The sequence below is a fragment of the Citrus clementina genome, unplaced genomic scaffold (genome assembly GCF_000493195.1).
Source record: "Citrus clementina cultivar Clemenules unplaced genomic scaffold, Citrus_clementina_v1.0 scaffold_2, whole genome shotgun sequence".
Classification (NCBI taxonomy): domain Eukaryota; kingdom Viridiplantae; phylum Streptophyta; class Magnoliopsida; order Sapindales; family Rutaceae; genus Citrus; species Citrus x clementina.
In genome coordinates this window covers 22,763,652-22,781,877 of record NW_006262688.1, presented here as the reverse complement: position 1 = coordinate 22,781,877, position 18,226 = coordinate 22,763,652, and the positions used below count along the sequence as shown (strand labels likewise).

Below are 18,226 nucleotides of genomic sequence, written 5' to 3'. Positions count from 1 at the left end.
TTCGCACCGCATCGTCGATGCCAGAAAATGACTGGAAGCTATCGTTCGAAACCATGAACAGTCGCGGTTAAATTTGGCTTAATTAAGCGCGATTTCACTGGATTTCATACATGCTGTCACTTGGGGTTTATTTCTCCCATCATCCTCTTCAAAGTCTAACAGTCAATCATCGTTAGAAGTGAATGATTAGTTGTTGGTCAAGTCGCCGAAGTTTCACCATTGTTGGAGTTTGATCTGTCGTCGTGCTGCGCGTCAAAGCTCGCTGCTACCACCTTTGGATTCAACACGGCCAAAAGTTTCTATTCCTATCTTTGTAGTCATTGTTGAACGATGAGGGCAGTTTGGTAACTTCTTAATTTCAAGTTTTGCGATATTTAGATCATTGTCCATATTTAGTTTTGTTCATATTCATTGTGTTATAACTTGAAGTTTGCAATAAAGGTGTATATAATAATCTGAAGTTATTATAAATAAATTTTGGAACTTAAAGCTTTGAAATTTATATTGGGACCTGAAGTTCTAAATTATTAGATTAGAATGTGAAGTTCCAATTCTACAACTATATGCACATGATCTAAAAGTTCTAACTTTAAGATTTGTGGATCTGAAAAATTCGTATAAATACATGAACGCTGCTATTCACCTTAATTTTTAACCCCGAAATGCGCCCCGAATTTAAAACGCACCGTTTTGATTAAATTGAAAACGGTGCATTTAACCCATGTTTCTTCCTTTCTTTTCTTTTGCCAAACCACAGAAACGGACCTTTGCTTTCTTTTCGTTTAATCCTATCATCTTGTGGTCACTGCCGCTGCTGCTTCCTTCAAGACCGAGCTCTCTGCTGCTGCTGCTTCCTTCAAAACCTAACGGCCCGTCCGCAGAGCCCAATTCAAAGCCGTCTGATCAATCGACGATCCGACACCGAGGCCCATCAACTGACGCATCTACCTCAGCTTCTTCTTCGTCCTCTCTGGTGTACACGGAAGAGCCAATCGCGATCGTGAAACAAATTAAGAAAACGAAAGATTATTACGTGCGTTGATTCAGTTACCTACGTTGATGGCTCTGATGGGTTTAATTTACGTGCGTTAATTCAGTTATTGCCTGTGATTTTGATAATTCTTTTGCAGTTTTTGCCGTCTTCTGATCTAATTTATGCCTTGTCGAGGTTTTACCCTTATGAGTACAAGTTTACAACGGAAAGAGGGGTGGATTTTTATGTGAAGTCTGGCAAATTTGAGCAGGACTATCCGATGGGTAGTGCTCAGAGAGTGAGCCTGGAAAAGCAAGTTGAAAAGGATTACTTTACTATTCTTGCACAGAATTGCCGGTTAGAGATTCAGCGGCAGCAGTGGGGTTTTATAAAGGAGACTCCCCATTGTGACATGTGGCAGAAGTTTCAGTATTCACCAGCTTGGTAAATCTGACAATAATTCTGTAGTAATCTGCTATGATATTCATTATTCAGATAGGAGTAGCAACCGTGTTATTGAAATCAAGTTCAATGAAACAAGCTGAAGCAAAACTGAAGTAATTTTCTCCCACATTCAATTAATGCATCTTCAAATCTTTCATAAAGTTGATCCTCTCCTCGGGAAATGGAACATTGTTCTTGTGTAATGAAGTTTTAAGCATTATTGTAAATGGTTTGTATATGAGAAATTATTTGTTTTAATGCCATAATTTATGTGCTGATTGATCTTTGAAGAAATTTTGAGCGCAATTAACTGTCTCTAGGGTCTGTTGTTGCCCATGATGCTCCAACAGCTGGATGTCTAATTATGCATTATGAACCTTAACTATCAGTTTCTAGAGCTGATGTTCAACTACCTGTTTGATGATGTTTTAGGCAGATTTTGGCTGTTTGAGTTTCTAAAGTTGATGTTATGTTAGAAATTATATTTATTTTAATTGTTGTTGCAACAACATAAATATAAACTGCTTATATAAATGTTGATTAACTTGAATATCCCATTTGGAACCAAACAATGACAAAAATAAAATAATACATCAAAACACAAGCTAGCAGATGTTGATTAACTTGATACAAATGCTCACGGTTGAGCAATTTTAGATACAAATACTCATGGTTCAGCTTACAAATTAAAATGAAACAACTCAAGATTTATAAATTTAAAATCAAACCGCTCATGATTCAACTTACAATCATTAAATGTAGGAACAATAATATACAAACAAATACTTACGGGTTTTGCAATGTAGAAATTTAGCACTTTAACTTTCACGAATCAGTTGGCGTTTTGCAGTTTGGAAGCTCTGTACTTGGAGTTTTGCAGTTTGCAGTTTATAGTTTGCAGTTTGGAAGCTCTATACTTGGAGTTTTGCAGTTTGCAGTTTATAGTTTGCAGTTTCAGTCTGCAAAGCGGAGTGTTGTGGTTCACGCTTGCGCAAATAGAAGAAGAAAGAAAATGTTCACCTGTTGCACAGGTGGAACTAAATGGGAAAGCAATCAAAGCAAAAAAGCAAAAAAGCAAAGAAGCAATCAACACAAAAGGAAAACAGTCAAAGCAAAAAAGAAATCAAAGCAAAACGCATCATTTTGACAATATTCGGGGTGCGGTTTCGGGGTTTAAAATCGGGGTAAGTAGCTTTTCCCTAAATACATATATGAACCTAGAGTCTGAATATTATGGACCTAAAAGATCCAAGGTATGTTTTGAGTATGTTTGAACTAGAAGTTCAAAATTGTAATATGGAAGCTAAGTTCAAGATTTATGGACTTGAAGTTCTATGCATAAAAAGTAAAGTTTATTGTTATTGTTATTACGTTATTATTCTATTATTATGGTTGGTTTAACCACCTATTAAGTTATTCTAATTTTAATAAATTATGATTAGTGTAACTGCCTATCAAATTATGTTTATTAATAAATAAGATTTATTTTTGCATATATTTCTTAAATATTATTGTTGCAGCCTGAGTTTTATAATACAAATTGAAGGGAAGAACCTAAAGTTCCAGCATCATTAAAAATTAGAACTTGAAGTCCTAACCTTGTCAAAACTCAAAACCTGAAGTTCTAAGTTATGATTTTAAAAGATAGAATCTAAAGTTCTAAACACATGAAAGAATCTAATATGGCAATACTCGATCACAATTGAATGGTAATCATAAATAATTATAATCATATTAAAAGCTTATCATTCCCTAAAGTGAATGTGAGCATCGGAACTTATGATAAAAGAACATTATCTTTATAATAGTCATAATTTCTTACGACAATAATAATATTGAGGAAACCACCTAAAGTGATTTTTTTAAGTGAGCAGTTTAATTTTTGTTGCTTATATTTATTTATGTTTATTTCTTTATGCTTATTATGTTGATTTATATGGCTGGTTCAATATAACACCTACATTGATTTTATTCTATTAATATTTTCTGAAGCAAAAGGTATACATTATATTTGGCCCTACGACTTGATTGACTACTCCTAAAGAGTTATAATCAATCAAATACTTTTAAAAAAAATAATCTTGTTAGCAAGAGAACGAAAATTAAGTATTTCGATTCCCTTATTTTTAGTTAGATCTAGAAGAAATCTGTTACATTTTAAAGGTACTCACCAGAATGGCTATTATATTGTAAAGGCATTAAATACATACTAGAGAAGCTGTAAAGCCTTCTTAACTGGATTTTGTTAAAATTAAAAGTTATGCAGTAATGAACCAAAAGTTCATTCCTCTAAACATATTTATATTGTGGCATGATTACCTTGAACACTCAATATCTATAATAATGTATAGAATTTGTGAAAATCTTTATGGACATCAATTAAAGAATCAAAAGATTCTATTGCCCAATTAAATTGTTTATGTTGCTTGCTCATAAGGAAAATTTGTGGTTAAACCATTCCTTTTTGAGGTTAGTCATAAATATTCATGATTTTACAAAGAATCAGGGAGATATATGTGAACCAATCTCCATTTTGATACTTTATGATTTTAAATGATGCATATACATGGTGGTCACATGTTTGTTTACTATGCACACGCAATATTGCATTTGCAAGATTGATTGCATCATTTTATAATGCTGATATCTTAAACCTTCGTCAGGTGATTTTATCATCGCTTACGGATTGTCACTTTGAAGTGACAATTTTTTCATCATTGAAGAATAAAAAGCCTCCTTAAGTAAGTCATGAATTGTCTTGGAAAGTTTTTTTTTTCACATTCGTACTAGTTAATGTGAAAATGAAGTACGGAGAATAATTTTTTTACAGCAAATTGTAAACCAAATACCAGATGCAGATTTAGTAAAAGTAACCAAGTCACATATTCTAGTTGCTACTACATTGACCAGGGTGATTGTTCATGCTTAACAATCAAGGGTACGAGAAGCTAGTGAATTATATATTATACATCATAAACATGACAGATCACTTGGTTCCAAAAGCAATGCTCCTCAGAAGACGAGAATGAAAAATCAGAATATTATTGAAAATGAAGCTCGAGCTATAAATGTATCTATATTATCTGCATCACAATTTTAGGTGAATTGATATCCCTGAAGTGACAAAAGTCCCTAAAGTCACAATAATTCTTGAAGAGGCAAATGAATCCAGAAATAGTGAGATTTTTGTTGACTATAATCAGGGTAATATTTTTAAAGGTGTCAGGTCCTTGATGAGACCAAACACCCTGAAAGACTCTTGAAGAGGTATATGCCCAGGATGAGGCATAAACCTTTGCAGTGGCCAGACATAAATAAATGTCTATAAATTTTACAAGCACAAATGTGTGGAATCACAAAGAAATTGTCATCAAAGATGTGTTTGCATTTATAGTAGCTATTAACATTGTAAATTATCATGATCTACAAACTTTAATGAATATAGACAAAGGCATGATTGACCTTAATGGACAAAAGCAATTCCAGCAGAATTGACTTCTTTAGTTAAACATGAAGTTATAGACCTATTGTCCACCCATCTGAAGATGTCAAACCCAATGGATACAAATAGATATTTATGAGAAAAGATAGAGAAATGAAAAGTGTGAGTAGCTATTACAATATTTCTCTATAATTTAGATATATTCCTGAAGGATACAAAGAGATATTATAAATATATCCATGAAGGATATAAAGAGAATATATATAAAGATGTTGTAATATATAGAGAAAAATAATGAATAAAATCAAAGAATAAATTAATGAGCTGCTCTAGTTAGTACCTTTGTACTTAGTTCAACCTCTTTCTATACTTTTTATTTTTTTTATCACTAGATATAAAGCACACGTGACTAGTTGCACAAGGTCTCCTATAGAGACCTGGTAGTAATGATGAGAATATGTATTCCCCAATGATGGATATTATTACATTTCAATTTTAATCAGTTTAGCGGTCTCAGAAAGACTTGACACACATCTCATGGATGCAGTTACTATATATTTGTATAGGTCATTTAATACTAATATTTACATGAAGATCTCTGAAGTATTCAATATATTTGAAGCATATGAATCAAAAGATTGTAATATGTATTCAATCAAGCTACAACATCCTTTATATGGAACTATTGACGATGGAAATGCTAGTGATCCTATCTATCTATGTGTTTATATAAAGTAATCATAATCTGAATTTGCAATCTTAGCAATTTATATTGATGACATGAACTAATTGGAACTCTTAAAGAGCTTCTAAAAGTGCTACATATTTAAAGAAAGAATTTGAAATGAAAATCATGAATTACGCTCAACTGATTCTCAATCATTCCCATAAGTGAATGCAAATGCACAAATGGCTGTAATCGAATAAGTAAGAGAAAGTATGGTTATTACCCCCATAGTGGTAGCAGGCACTCAGGACAATGGAATAACATAAATGGACGCCACCAGAAGTGGAACATGTATAAGAGACACGATAAGAGTAATGATGCAGAAAGAAAAAATGTTATATATGATAAGAAAGGAATTTGTTGTTGGTGTGGAGGAAAAAATGACATTGGTATATACTTGCAGTACGAGTAAACATTTAATAAACCTCTACCAAGCATCCAAGAAAAGGAAAAGAAAAATTAAGACTAATTTCCTGTTGATCTGACTCATCTTGATGTTTTTGATTTCTTCGAGGATAGATAATTGTCTCAACCTACAGATCAAGCATAAAACAAAGAAAATACTTATCCGTAAATCGAATTACATTGAAAGAACCTTAAAATGTTTTAATTGATAATGCTCACCCGCTAAACATTCCTATGATTGTTCAATTTCTTGATCCTAAAAGAAATGAGATGTTTGGTCTAGATGTACCATATCTAAATGCTTTTAGTGTTTTTTTGTTCTTGGCTTAATGCACTAGACTATCCAGAAGTACTTTATCTAAATGCTATCAGTGCTTTATTATAGCTGGCACATACACTAGACCAGACATTGCATCGTGTAAACTGTTAGCGAATTTCACTCAGCACAAATATGAGGACATGGAATGACATCATCACTCAACAAAATATCAAATGATGCATGACTTTAAAAGATATTTCATCAGGGGACCATATTTTGCAGATAGGAGTATCTATAATTATATTAGATAAATGTGCATTGTACTCTTTTTCCTTTAATTAGGTGTTGTCCCATTGAATTTTATTGGCAAAGTTTTAACGAGACAGTATTGAGCACATCTAATAAATCTTTATATTATATGTAAAATAAATGGTGAATTGAAATGGGAGTGTTGTAAATAATAGTGGATTCACCATTTTCTCATTTTGTGAAATTGCAATTACACCCTTGCCCTTATTCTATATGTCGTAATGAAATGAAGAGCCAGCATCTCCTTTTTTCCCGACCATAATTTTCTTGTTTCTTTATAACTTTTTCTTACCTCTAGTTAATCTATTTTTATATCGACCTACAAATACATAACATGGAAGTTTATAACGCACTCACAAAAATTATGTAGGCCTTAGAAATGAAAGGCGATGACTAAAAAGGGATTTTTTTCTTTAAAAATAAAAATGGAATACATACATACATATATATATACATACGTGTGTGTGTGTAAGAGGTATTTAATAACATAAATAAATATGATAGATGATGGAGATAAGGGAGGCTAAGTATGACAACAAATAAATTAATTAATTAAAGTATAGACGAGCTTGGAGAGATAAGCCAAGTACTGTTCCTTTTTTTTTTTTTCTCTCTTTCTCTAGTTGAATTCGTATCAAAGCTTATCTAACAAATGGATGCTAACTGCCTAACCTATGTATTTACTTGGCTTAGATCACATATCCACGTGACTTTTTACTTGGCTAACTTATTTATACATGGCTTACAAGCCCTTCTTTTATGCTTCTAACCCAAACCACCTTGCCTTTTGTCCTATTTGCTCCACAGTTCCATATGCTTGCACTTATTGAGCCTTGGATGCTGCTTTATTTCTTTAAGATTGTCGGAAGTTTTTAAAAATTTTGTGTCATGTATTTTTTAATAATAATAATGTACGAGTAAAATTTAATTTTTTTATTTTTTTATTTATTAACTACTAATCACTCACATATATTTTTAATTAAGAAGAGATTAAATCATAAGAGAATCTTAATTTATTTCTTTATTCCTCCAAAGCTAGCTCACCAATGGCCAGGCATAATAGATATTTAGCTATGGCACCATGTGTCATTGTTTACTTCATATTTGCAAACTAAACTAACCAATGGTGGAGCGCCGGCAATGGCACAACAATTATTATATTGCAGGCATGACCATAAAGGGTTTATTCATGAGCTATTCATAAAATTAGAGTACCATTTGATATGCATGATTAGATAGAATAAGATGGGACAAAATATGATTTCATTTTGGTATTCATAAAATTAATATTATTTTGTATTTTATTTAGTGTACCATCGGATTGGATTATATTATAAATTTAATTATCTAGTTATAATAATTAAAATATTACTATTTTTTACTGTAAAAAATGTAATATTTAAATAACAGTTATTTTTATAAAATATTTTTACAATGAATTACAATAATGTAAACTTTTACTTAGTTATAATGTAATAAATAATTATCTATATTTATTTACTTATAAAAATATTTCTTATTTTTTTATACCACTGTAAAATATAATATTAAATAATTATTCTTATTATAAAATTAAAATAATATAAAATGAGTTATTTGAGTTATCTTAGACTACTTATCCCATGGCCCCATGGTTTAATTTTTCCACCAAGGTTGGGATTAAATCGTGGGTCCCATAATATTTTAATAACATGCTGTTTAATGATTAATATGTTAATAATATTTAATTAATATTGCTATTTTATATTATATTGTAATATAATTATATATATATAAGTAATTAATATAAAAATAATTATTTAATTATTAATTTAATATATATTCAGTAATAAAATAATAATAATTATTATTATTATAATACCAAATGTTATATAATATTATTAGATTTCAGAGCTAATATAATACAATATGTCAAATATATCTTTATACTGTATAAATATAATTGAGGGTTTGGGTCTGTTGATTTCAATTAAAAAATCTGCTCGCAATATATAATGATACTAGATCGGATGTACTCTTAACTCAGTTTGAGAAAGTGTTTTTATCACCACCAGTGAGTATGGTTTTGTCAATCCTTATAAATTTCTATTAAAATGGATTCATTAAATATATGAATGGTGCACCCCACCTTTCTCGTCTTTTAATTTATTACGATTTGCTGTGGGGACACCCACTTAGCAGCCATGACAACTTGTTTCACGCTATAGAAGATTTAAACGTGCATGGAAAAGAATATATAGCTTGCGTGCTTGGAAACGTCTTCAGAGAGGTATTCTTTATCTAGTACTTTAAGATCAAAAGACAAAATAAAGCTAAGAGTATAAGCATTTAATTATTTATCACTCATTGTTGTGATCCAATGAATGAAAACTGTTAAAAATGAGAAAATAATTCTGTTTCAGCTCATTTTGATAATCTGAAAAGGCAAAAAATAATGATGTACATTGGTGTACGTTGGATATGGAAGAGATCAGAAGAGAATAATTACAGAATTCCAATGATAACGTTTGGTTGGTGAGGTCTAAATGTAAAGTAGAGGTCAGTGTACTGGACTCATGACCTCGTGACTTATTGGGGTTTTGTAATTGGTCTAGCAGTCATTTCTAAGTTATAGTTATTGTCTTCTCAAAAAAAAAAAATTATAATTATAAAATAAAATTTAATAACATGCAGTAAATATAATTTTGAAAATAATAAATATGTTACAAATTTTTTTATTTTACAAGCTATCAATCAAATCAAGTTAACGTCAAAATTATAATAGTTAATATTTATTAAATATTTTAATACAATAACTTAAAATTCATAACCACCCTACTTCCATACCAAATAGACCTTAAATATGTTTGAACACTTCATACAAACAGCTTAGGTCCCAATAAACCAAAGACTTCCTCTATTCTAGCATATGTAGAAAAGTACAAGTGCGACCCCCCCCCCCCTCCAAAAAAAAGCCTTAAAAGTGTGAGCAGCATAGAGCAATTGAAACTGACCTTTAGCCAAGTGGTTGAGCTGCCCTCACAAACAATTCAAGCCTCCACAAATCTTTTGTGGGGGCTCAAGTTCTTCCTCAATTATAACTTATAATTGAGTGAAGGGAGAGTCTTTCGAATATTAAAGAAATATTAATAATAATCTCATATAATATGAGTTATAGTCTGATTGTCATAGTTAATTTAAAAAAAAACATAAAACACTTACATGGTTCATACTTTATTTAATTTTAACGGTAGCATTTCGTCTATCAATTAGCAATAAAAATGAGAAACTGCTTAAGATTTTATTAACAATGAGAAACTGCATAAGATTTTATTAACAATATTAATGAAACTACAGTTTCTCTGCAACTCCCCCTCTTTTCTAAGTCAATTTAATATATTAATTAATTCAATACATTTCTTATTGGTCCAGTGCAAAGCCCTCCAAATATTATAACTTGAGACCATTCCTTTCCTCCCGACCTAAAGTTGTGCTCGTCCTTTTGTTCATGAATTGTTCCATCAAAATCTTATATAGCACAGTCTAGATTTTAATCTTCTTTAATATTTAAGGAACGTCCACTCCACTCACATTTCGAAAGGAAGAAAATCGTCTTCACTTAAATTGAAAAAAGAATGTGTTGTGAGAACTCGAATCCATAATCTCACAATTATGAAACTTGAGTTCTAACCACTATGCTTTTAGCTTAGTGGCTTAAAATCTATTATCTTTTAAACTCGAGTAATTCTAGAGTGCAGAGTAGGATTTACATCAAAAATCGGATGTGGAATTACTTGCTAATATCTTTAAATCTCGTTAATTTAAATCTTAAAACTTAATTAATTTTTTCAATTTTCCAACGAATCCCTCTTTCCCCAAATTTTGAAAGCCAATTTCTCTTCCTTCTTTCCTCCTCCCTTTCTCTCTCAGTCTATCGTGGTCGCAGCCTGATTATCTTTATTTTATATTTTATATCAATTTATGCTTATGATTAGAATCTTAAAAATTTCTCCTACTATTTACAACGTGCACTACCTGGTTGTTTAATATTCTTGTGACTACATCCAATGATGCTTGACAAATTAGGTATCTTTTGAAAAGAGATCTAATTTTCTGTTAAATTTTATGTTATACTAGCCCACTTCTACCATTTTTTATTTGTTTTATTGGGTTTAATTTGTTTTATTGGTTATCAATAGCTCCCAGATGAGACTAATAATCACTTGACATACAAAATAAATTAAGATGGGTGAATAACAAGATTGTGGCGGAGATGGTTGATGAAGGAGATTTTATCAGTTCGGCTAGATCAATGATGAGAGATGTGTTGGCGAGAGAGAGAGAAGAATTGAGTTAGAATGTTAGATAGAGAACACAGCCGCACAAATCCGAAGCGTTGAAAAAGTAAAATAATTAATTTTGAAATTTTAAGGTTTAACTTAACGAGACCACGTGGCATAATCTTATTAAATTGATAGTTTCACATTAAATTCCAAACGTGAAACTTCCAGTCAACTTCACAATTTCTCCTTAAAACTCTCCTTATACTTGACCAGATTGTGACATGTTGAAATGTCGTTCAATCTGTTCAATCTTCATTTAATACATATTTCATATTACATAGGGCATGAAGTCATGAACATATACATAATAAAGCCATAAAATGCAAGAGTATAAAGGAGAGTGGCATGTTATTATGTGGAAGCGAGATAAAAGCAAAGCAAATACAGGAGGACTCCAACAGAGAGAGAGAGAGAGAGAGAGTGAGAGATTGGGAAGAGAGAATGGTAGGAGTGTCCCACCAACGAACTTTATCAGAGCTTTAGCTTTTGTTCTCTTTCTCTCTACCCCCCCCCCCCCCCCCAAATTGAACCCAACTTTCATTGTTTAAATTATTGCCACCACCAAATGCCAATTCAATCGATTATGAATAATCTGATTAGACCCCTTGACTCTGACCCTCTTACATTAAAATGTTGTTAAAAGTTAATTAAAAAGAGAACAGACTCATCAATGACCAAACGCCGTCGTTATGTAAAAGTAAAAACAAAGAAAAGGTTAATAAACGGTTGTGCATGTACTTATGCCCATGCCAATGCCAGTGCCAGTGCCTGCCTATCCTTGTCTTCCAACCCAAAATCCCAAGAGAATATCAACCGATGGACGGTTCAGATTAATTTGATTAGCATCGCTCATCATAAAAGAAAGAGAGAGAAGGGTACTACAGTAGTAAGCTTTGGTTCACATCAATCGTTTCAAAAGCTTTAATTTTGCTAGCTTGTCATCCAACTTGATATATGATTCATGATTCTCTAGCGAGCTCCACAAGCCATTGTTAGTTTCTCTCTCTCTGTCTCCTGTTTCTTTCTTTGAGAGATGAGGCAAGTAATAGTAGTACTGCATCAGAGTCTCTGCAATAAACGAGGTGATTGGAAGTGTGCTAGCTGCTAGCTTGTTCAATTTTCATTCATTGGGAAGGCAAAAAACTCAGAAGTATTTGCAGAGGCGCACGTTATCTATCTATCTTCGTGCTCTCTCTATCTCTCTCTTTCTCACAATCTTCGGATAAATTACACGGAATGAATATTATAAAGATTAAAGAGTACTGACTAGGATTTTCTTTCTCTGCACTTCATCATCTGCGAAAAAGATTACTACTGAGAGTGTTAGCTACAAAACCGGGAGTGTTCTTTCAGAGTACAGCTAGCTAGCAGCAGGATCTTCCTCTGAGAGAGAGAAAGAGAGATTTATGGAAAGTGGAGGAACTAGTAGCACTAGAAACCCTAACTGTTGGATGGTTTTGGGAGAGAGTAGTAGCAATAATAATGGTAATGTTAATAATAATATGAATGGATCACTTTGTTCTATAATGATGATGAATTCTAGTGCAGGAACAACAAGTGATCATAATAATAAGGCGTTTCTTCCTCCTAATTTGATGATGCCCCCACCACAGCAACAAGAAGTTCAGTACGACTGCACCGACAATAGTTCTAACTCCATCAAGGCTGGGATCTTTGCTCACCCTCACTTCCCTCGCCTCTTGGCCTCTTATGTCAATTGTCAAAAGGTGAAGAAGAATTTGTGAAAGAAAATAAAAAAAAAAACATGTGTGCATGAGATTTTCTTAATTTTCTTGTAGATTTGATGATGTCACGATCTACATAATACATGTTCATCTAATTATCTGATCAGGTTGGGGCTCCTGCACAAGTTGTGGCTAGGTTAGATGAAGCATGTGCATCCGGGGAAGCCATCATGAGTAGGTCATCAGCTGGAACAGCAGCTTCTCGTGTAGGTGATGACCCAGCACTGGACCAGTTCATGGAAGCTTACTGTGAAATGTTAACCAAATATGAGCAGGAGCTTACTAAACCGTTTAAAGATGCCTCGCTTTTCCTCTCAGAGATCGACGCTCAGCTCAAAACCCTAGCTGTTTCTTCTAACATTTCTGGTAATGGAATATATTCTCGCTTTTTGCTACTCCCTGCACTTTCTTTTTAATGGTTTCTAAGATTAGGATGACTAGTCGTTTCAAATCTTGCATGTTTCTAGCTTTTCATGAAAAATGAGTTTCATATACACACACACACACATAAATACGTGTTTGTAAGAATGAAGAGAATTTACAATTTTTTCTTTTTGTTTGGACTTTTAGAGGCTCGACTGCTGATGCGCGCGCGCACACACACACACAGATAGCTAGCTAATTAGGTGTCTGTAGCTTTGATTCTCTTTTATTTGTCTGTATGTGTCTAGAACTCTGATTAATTAATTTCTCCATCTGTCTTTTATAATGTTGTACTGAATCCTTAAGTAGTTCTAGGGTTTGTTTTCTTGTTTAAGTGTTAATAGAGAAACTATTACGTAACTGTCACTATAAAAATTAACCTGGGATGTAGATTTACTTCTTTTGAATTTTGACGGATGTATATAGAGATGCATATTTGCTTTTTGATAAAGGTTTGTAAATTTTTTAGCCATATATATGTACTCTATTTTCTAATTTGTAGATTGTTGTCTTGGCTTGATGTCACCTTATATGAATTGATCTTGGTCCAGTCAAAATTGTTTTTGAAGTTAATGAAGAAAAAATAACTACTGCTAGCTAGGCTCAGTCTTCCCAAGCAAGAGGTCTCCATATGGAATTAAAAAAAGAATAAGTAGGATAAATGAGTAATCTATTCAAGCAATTAAGGTAGAGTTATCATGATGGACATGTTTCAATAATTTAAATATTTAGAAATGAAAATTATTTAATTAGTCTTATTACTGTAACATTTTGTTCTTTGAGTTACATTTAAGTTGACTTGTTTAAGAAGTTCATAATATTCAAGTCAAAACATTTGATATTTAAAAAGAATAAGTAGGATTGATGAGTAATCTATTCAAGCTATTAAGATAGAGTTATCATGATGAACATCTTTCAATAATTTGAATATTTAGAAATGAAAATTATTTAATTAGTCTTATTACTGTAATATTTTGTTCTCTGAGGTACATTTAAGTTGATGTGTTTAAAAAGTTCATAATATTTAAGTCAAAACATTTTCGCTGAGCTTATTGATGAATGTTCTATTTGGTTGTTGGCAGTCTGAGGACAACTAGATTGAATGCTGTTACCTTAATCAATCAGTGAGATCTTGGCTTCCATTATACAGGCATTAGAAATGATGCATTCATTAGTTGAGATTAATGATTGTTTGTATGACTTTTTCTTTGTCTATGAAAGACGTGACCAAAAAAGAATACCTCTACTTTCATAGAGGTAAGTTAATTGATTCTAATAATCTAACATGATTTCATTAACATAATTCCGAATCTTAGTAATAAGCTGAAGAAGTGCATTTCTTCCAAATTACCCTTAAAGCTCCACACTTCTCACTCTTACTACACTATTAGTTATTCTAACATATGTCAATTCCCTTTAATAATGCATTATGTTTCCCTTTTGGTAAGACATGGGACACATGCAGAAGGTTAATTTGAATTTGTGTCGGTGTGGAATCAATATATACCTCCAGGACAACCTTCTTGTTTCATCTAGAATGGGTGCCTATCCATAAGTTTAAAGTATGCTTGTCCCAATTGTGTGGATTAAAAGCTGTAATTAGTTAATTAGCTCAATCTTAATTCTAGTTATCATTCTCCATCTTTAGATAAAGCTGAAACACGAACATCATGCCTTAGCTATTCAGTGAGGAAGAGACGGGTTTGTCCCTATAACTGATCAAACAATTATTATTCTCTAGAAGGAGTTCACACTAAGTGAGTTGTGACTGTTTCCTCACCCCGGTGAGAATTGGGAGCAAAGGAATGGATTGACAAAATTTTGATAATATATTGAGATCATTGTCTCAGAAGCTGCTTATCTTGGGAACACTTAACACAAGAAACTAATTAATGTTCACAATTTTTGAAAACTATGATCTCAATTCCTGACTAGCTGGTCAGTTCTTTGATTGTTAGTTATTTCTATTTGAAATAATTGGATACCTATCTGAAAGTCTCTAATAAATCAGCATGCTCAAATAAATTGACTTTTGAATATACTCATTTTCAAGAACCATATGCATTCTGATGTATATTGCTAGTTGGCTGGAAACACAAATGCACTCAGGCTTTGTGATTTTCTAAACCATGTTTGAAGTCTTTAGCAAATTTGTTTACCTTGAATATACACACATCTACTGTCCTGTATTTCAGAAAACATTATTAAAAATGAAATCGACACAGCAAATTTGGTTCTATGCTTTTATTTTTTTAATATTGTCTGCCATTTCTATTTTTTGTCTTTCATAAATGAAATTGATAACAAGAAGGTTCTAATAACTGATAATATCCTTCTCTTGGTGGACTTGTATCATGTGTAACATTAAATGAGGAAGAAAATTTTTTTAGGTTCTGTCTTGTTTTTGTTATCATAGATCACAGCCCCACACAACTCCTAAAAGGATGTCAATAGCAAGCGTGAAAATTTTCTGTGATAATATCTGCCAATAGAATTTCTTTTGGTTCCTTTTGTTTCCTTTTGTTTCCTTTTGCTTCGTCAATGATCTCGATTTTTACTAGATGTGTCTCAAACTTGCTGCTTCTGGGTTGGTATGAAGTGGTCACTGATGCAGCTAAATGACCTAGAGGCTTCATTTAGGCATTTGATATGGAGCATCTAAATTACTAATTGTCTTTTTGGGATCTTTGTTATGCTAATCTGCTTACTTTTTTTAACTCCAATGTGTGATATATGTGCAGATAGATGCATGCTTGTCTGCTAACACCTTTATAATTTGCTTATTTACTTTAGTAGTTGTTGCTTTCGGTGATTCTGCAGGGCAAAGTGGATCATCAGAAGAAGAGATTGATGTGAAAGACCACTGCATAGATCCTCTAGCTGAGGACAGGGACCTGAAAGATCAGCTTTTACGCAGATACAGTGGATCTCTGGGAAGTCTCAAGCAGGAATTCTTGAAGAAGAAAAAGAAGGGGAAGTTGCCAAAGGAAGCCCGACAGCTGTTGTTGGATTGGTGGAGCAGACATCACAGGTGGCCTTACCCATCGGTATGAATTCATTTGCCTCCTAACCTTTTATGCTTCAGTGCCCATGCTTCTTAATTGCCAGACTTTAATAGGTCGTTTAGTTTATCAAACTTTTGTTGCCCACAATGATGAAGTTTTGGTCAGCACTAGTAATTTGAAGCATTCTTTCAGTATTTATAATAGTTTTGCATATGTATAAAACTTCTTAATTTGTTCATGTGGTATAGTAATTGAGATGGTATTCACAGGAGCCGCAAAAGCTAGCACTTGCAGAATCCACAGGCCTAGATCAGAAACAAATCAACAACTGGTTTATCAATCAAAGAAAACGCCATTGGAAGCCTTCTGAGGATATGCAGTTTGTCATGATGGATGCTGCATATCCTCAATACTACATGGAAAATGGTGTGGGTAATCCCTTTCCCATGGATTGCACCACCCTAGCTCGCTTTTGATGACATTCTCATGCGATTTTATCAGCTTGAGCTGTGTTTTGAAGAACTACTAAGCTACTATGTTAACACTTCAATCTGATCTGATTGGTGCCACCTTCTATATTAATAGTGTTGTGAAATTAAACCATATGTTTATATATCAATTAGAATGATATATCAATTATGAATGGACCAGAAGGGGATGCTGCAGTTTGATTGTCCGATTTGCAGTACTTTTGGTGTTCGGTTATCATATATCAATTACAATTCCTCTAATTTGATGCCAAGATTGATTTATAATTGTGTTTATTTCTTCCCCAGCAAGTTACTACTGCTTATGGGTCCAAGCAGCTGAATTATTGGTAGGAGTAGATGTTTTAATTAATATAGCTTGAAATATCCTATTCAATTTACACTACTTTGTTGTAGAAATAGTTTGTTGTTTAGAGTAACTTGTGAAAATGTTTAATGGGAGCTTCCTTCACAAGAATTTTGCTCGCAGGCTGCCATTATTCTTTCGTGAAGAATATATATATATATATATATATATATTAGTAGTTTTTTGGCAGAAAAGTATAGAAAAGTTTTAAAATCGCATGATTTTAAAATATTATGAAAGTAACACTTTAAAATTAAAGGGTTTTAAAGATTTTTTTAGGTTTTTTCATATTTTAAAATTTTAAATTGAAAAATCTATAATATATATGAGTAAAATTTTTATATAGTTATATTATTGGGCTTGATGAAATTTATTTTTATAAAGAGGTTATAACCCAATAGAGGTATAATATAAAAATTATTATTTTTTGTTTAATTATTCTTAATGCAAGTGATATATAAAAGTAAATTATGTTATGTATTAATAAATTAATAAGTGAGTCAAATTTAAAATTTAGATGTTAATAAATTAATTATTTTGTTAACCAATTATTAAGTGTTTATGCTGATTAATTAATATATATTCACAAGTGGTTGTAATTTTAAAAAATAAATTATTGTCAAGTAATTTTAAAAAGATATTTTGTTTCATCTTAATTATTTAATGTAATATGGCATATATTTTTGAAATATTATTATTATTATTATGGAGGTAAATTTATTAAGATAGGATCTACAAAAAAAATATAACTTATTACAATATAAAATTTATTCTTAATTATAATTAGTTTTAAATTGGGACCGTAATTTTTTTATTATTATGAAGATATTATTTCTATATAAAGTATCCTTATTTAAAGTTCTACGGTATATATTTTAATATATTAATTTTTTTTAATTTTAATGTTATCTTCACTTTGACTTTGAGTGTGTGTGTATATATATATAGAGAGAGGTATATTTTCTCTCTTATTGCCCTGCTACTGATGATTACAAAACTAATGCTATTTTTATAGAAGTAATGATACAGTCACAAACTCTTGTACAAATTTATTTTGTACAAACTAATGTGGCATGATAAGATTAGTTGAATTAAATATCACTTGGCCCACATGATTTGTTTTTATTAATTTATATTTTCATTCAACCAATGAATTAATGACACGTCAGTTTGTACAAAATAAATTTATACAAGAATTTGTGGCTGTATCATTACTCTTTTTATAGTGCAATAAACATATTGTAAATTCCTCCCGATAGATTCTACCCGTCATCTAATTACCTTGGTTTTCTGATCACCTACCCCTAGAGTCTGAGGTCGGCCCAAATGAGAATAATA

At 31.9% G+C, this 18,226-nt stretch overlaps 2 protein-coding genes across 2 annotated transcripts; both read left to right on the top strand.

Annotated features, from left to right (window-relative positions):
• Positions 1-721: 721 nt before the first annotated feature.
• On the top strand, positions 722-1,421 carry LOC112100982. Its single transcript, XM_024190860.1, has 2 exons — positions 722-1,033; positions 1,131-1,421. Exons 1-2 carry the CDS (start codon positions 722-724, stop codon positions 1,419-1,421), a joined length of 603 nt encoding a protein of 200 aa, XP_024046628.1.
• A 10,467-nt stretch (positions 1,422-11,888) lies between these two features.
• LOC18050933 (homeobox protein knotted-1-like LET6) lies at positions 11,889-16,791 on the top strand. Its single transcript, XM_024190338.1, has 4 exons — positions 11,889-12,608; positions 12,734-12,992; positions 15,870-16,096; positions 16,324-16,791. Exons 1-4 carry the CDS (start codon positions 12,288-12,290, stop codon positions 16,528-16,530), a joined length of 1,014 nt encoding a protein of 337 aa, XP_024046106.1. The 5' UTR covers positions 11,889-12,287; the 3' UTR covers positions 16,531-16,791.
• Positions 16,792-18,226: the final 1,435 nt, after the last annotated feature.

What these genes read in the sequence shown, in the direction of transcription:
- LOC112100982 (XM_024190860.1), top strand. Translation starts at nt 722, where the DNA reads ATGTTTCTTCCTTTCTTTTCTTTTGCCAAACCACAGAAACGGACCTTT. An exon ending in AGAAAACGAAAGATTATTAC is followed by an intron (nt 1,034 to 1,130) that starts GTGCGTTGATTC and finishes ATTCTTTTGCAG; the next exon opens with TTTTTGCCGTCTTCTGATCT.
- LOC18050933 (XM_024190338.1), top strand. Translation starts at nt 12,288, where the DNA reads ATGGAAAGTGGAGGAACTAGTAGCACTAGAAACCCTAACTGTTGGATG. An exon ending in CTTATGTCAATTGTCAAAAG is followed by an intron (nt 12,609 to 12,733) that starts GTGAAGAAGAAT and finishes TTATCTGATCAG; the next exon opens with GTTGGGGCTCCTGCACAAGT. An exon ending in ACAGGTGGCCTTACCCATCG is followed by an intron (nt 16,097 to 16,323) that starts GTATGAATTCAT and finishes TGGTATTCACAG; the next exon opens with GAGCCGCAAAAGCTAGCACT.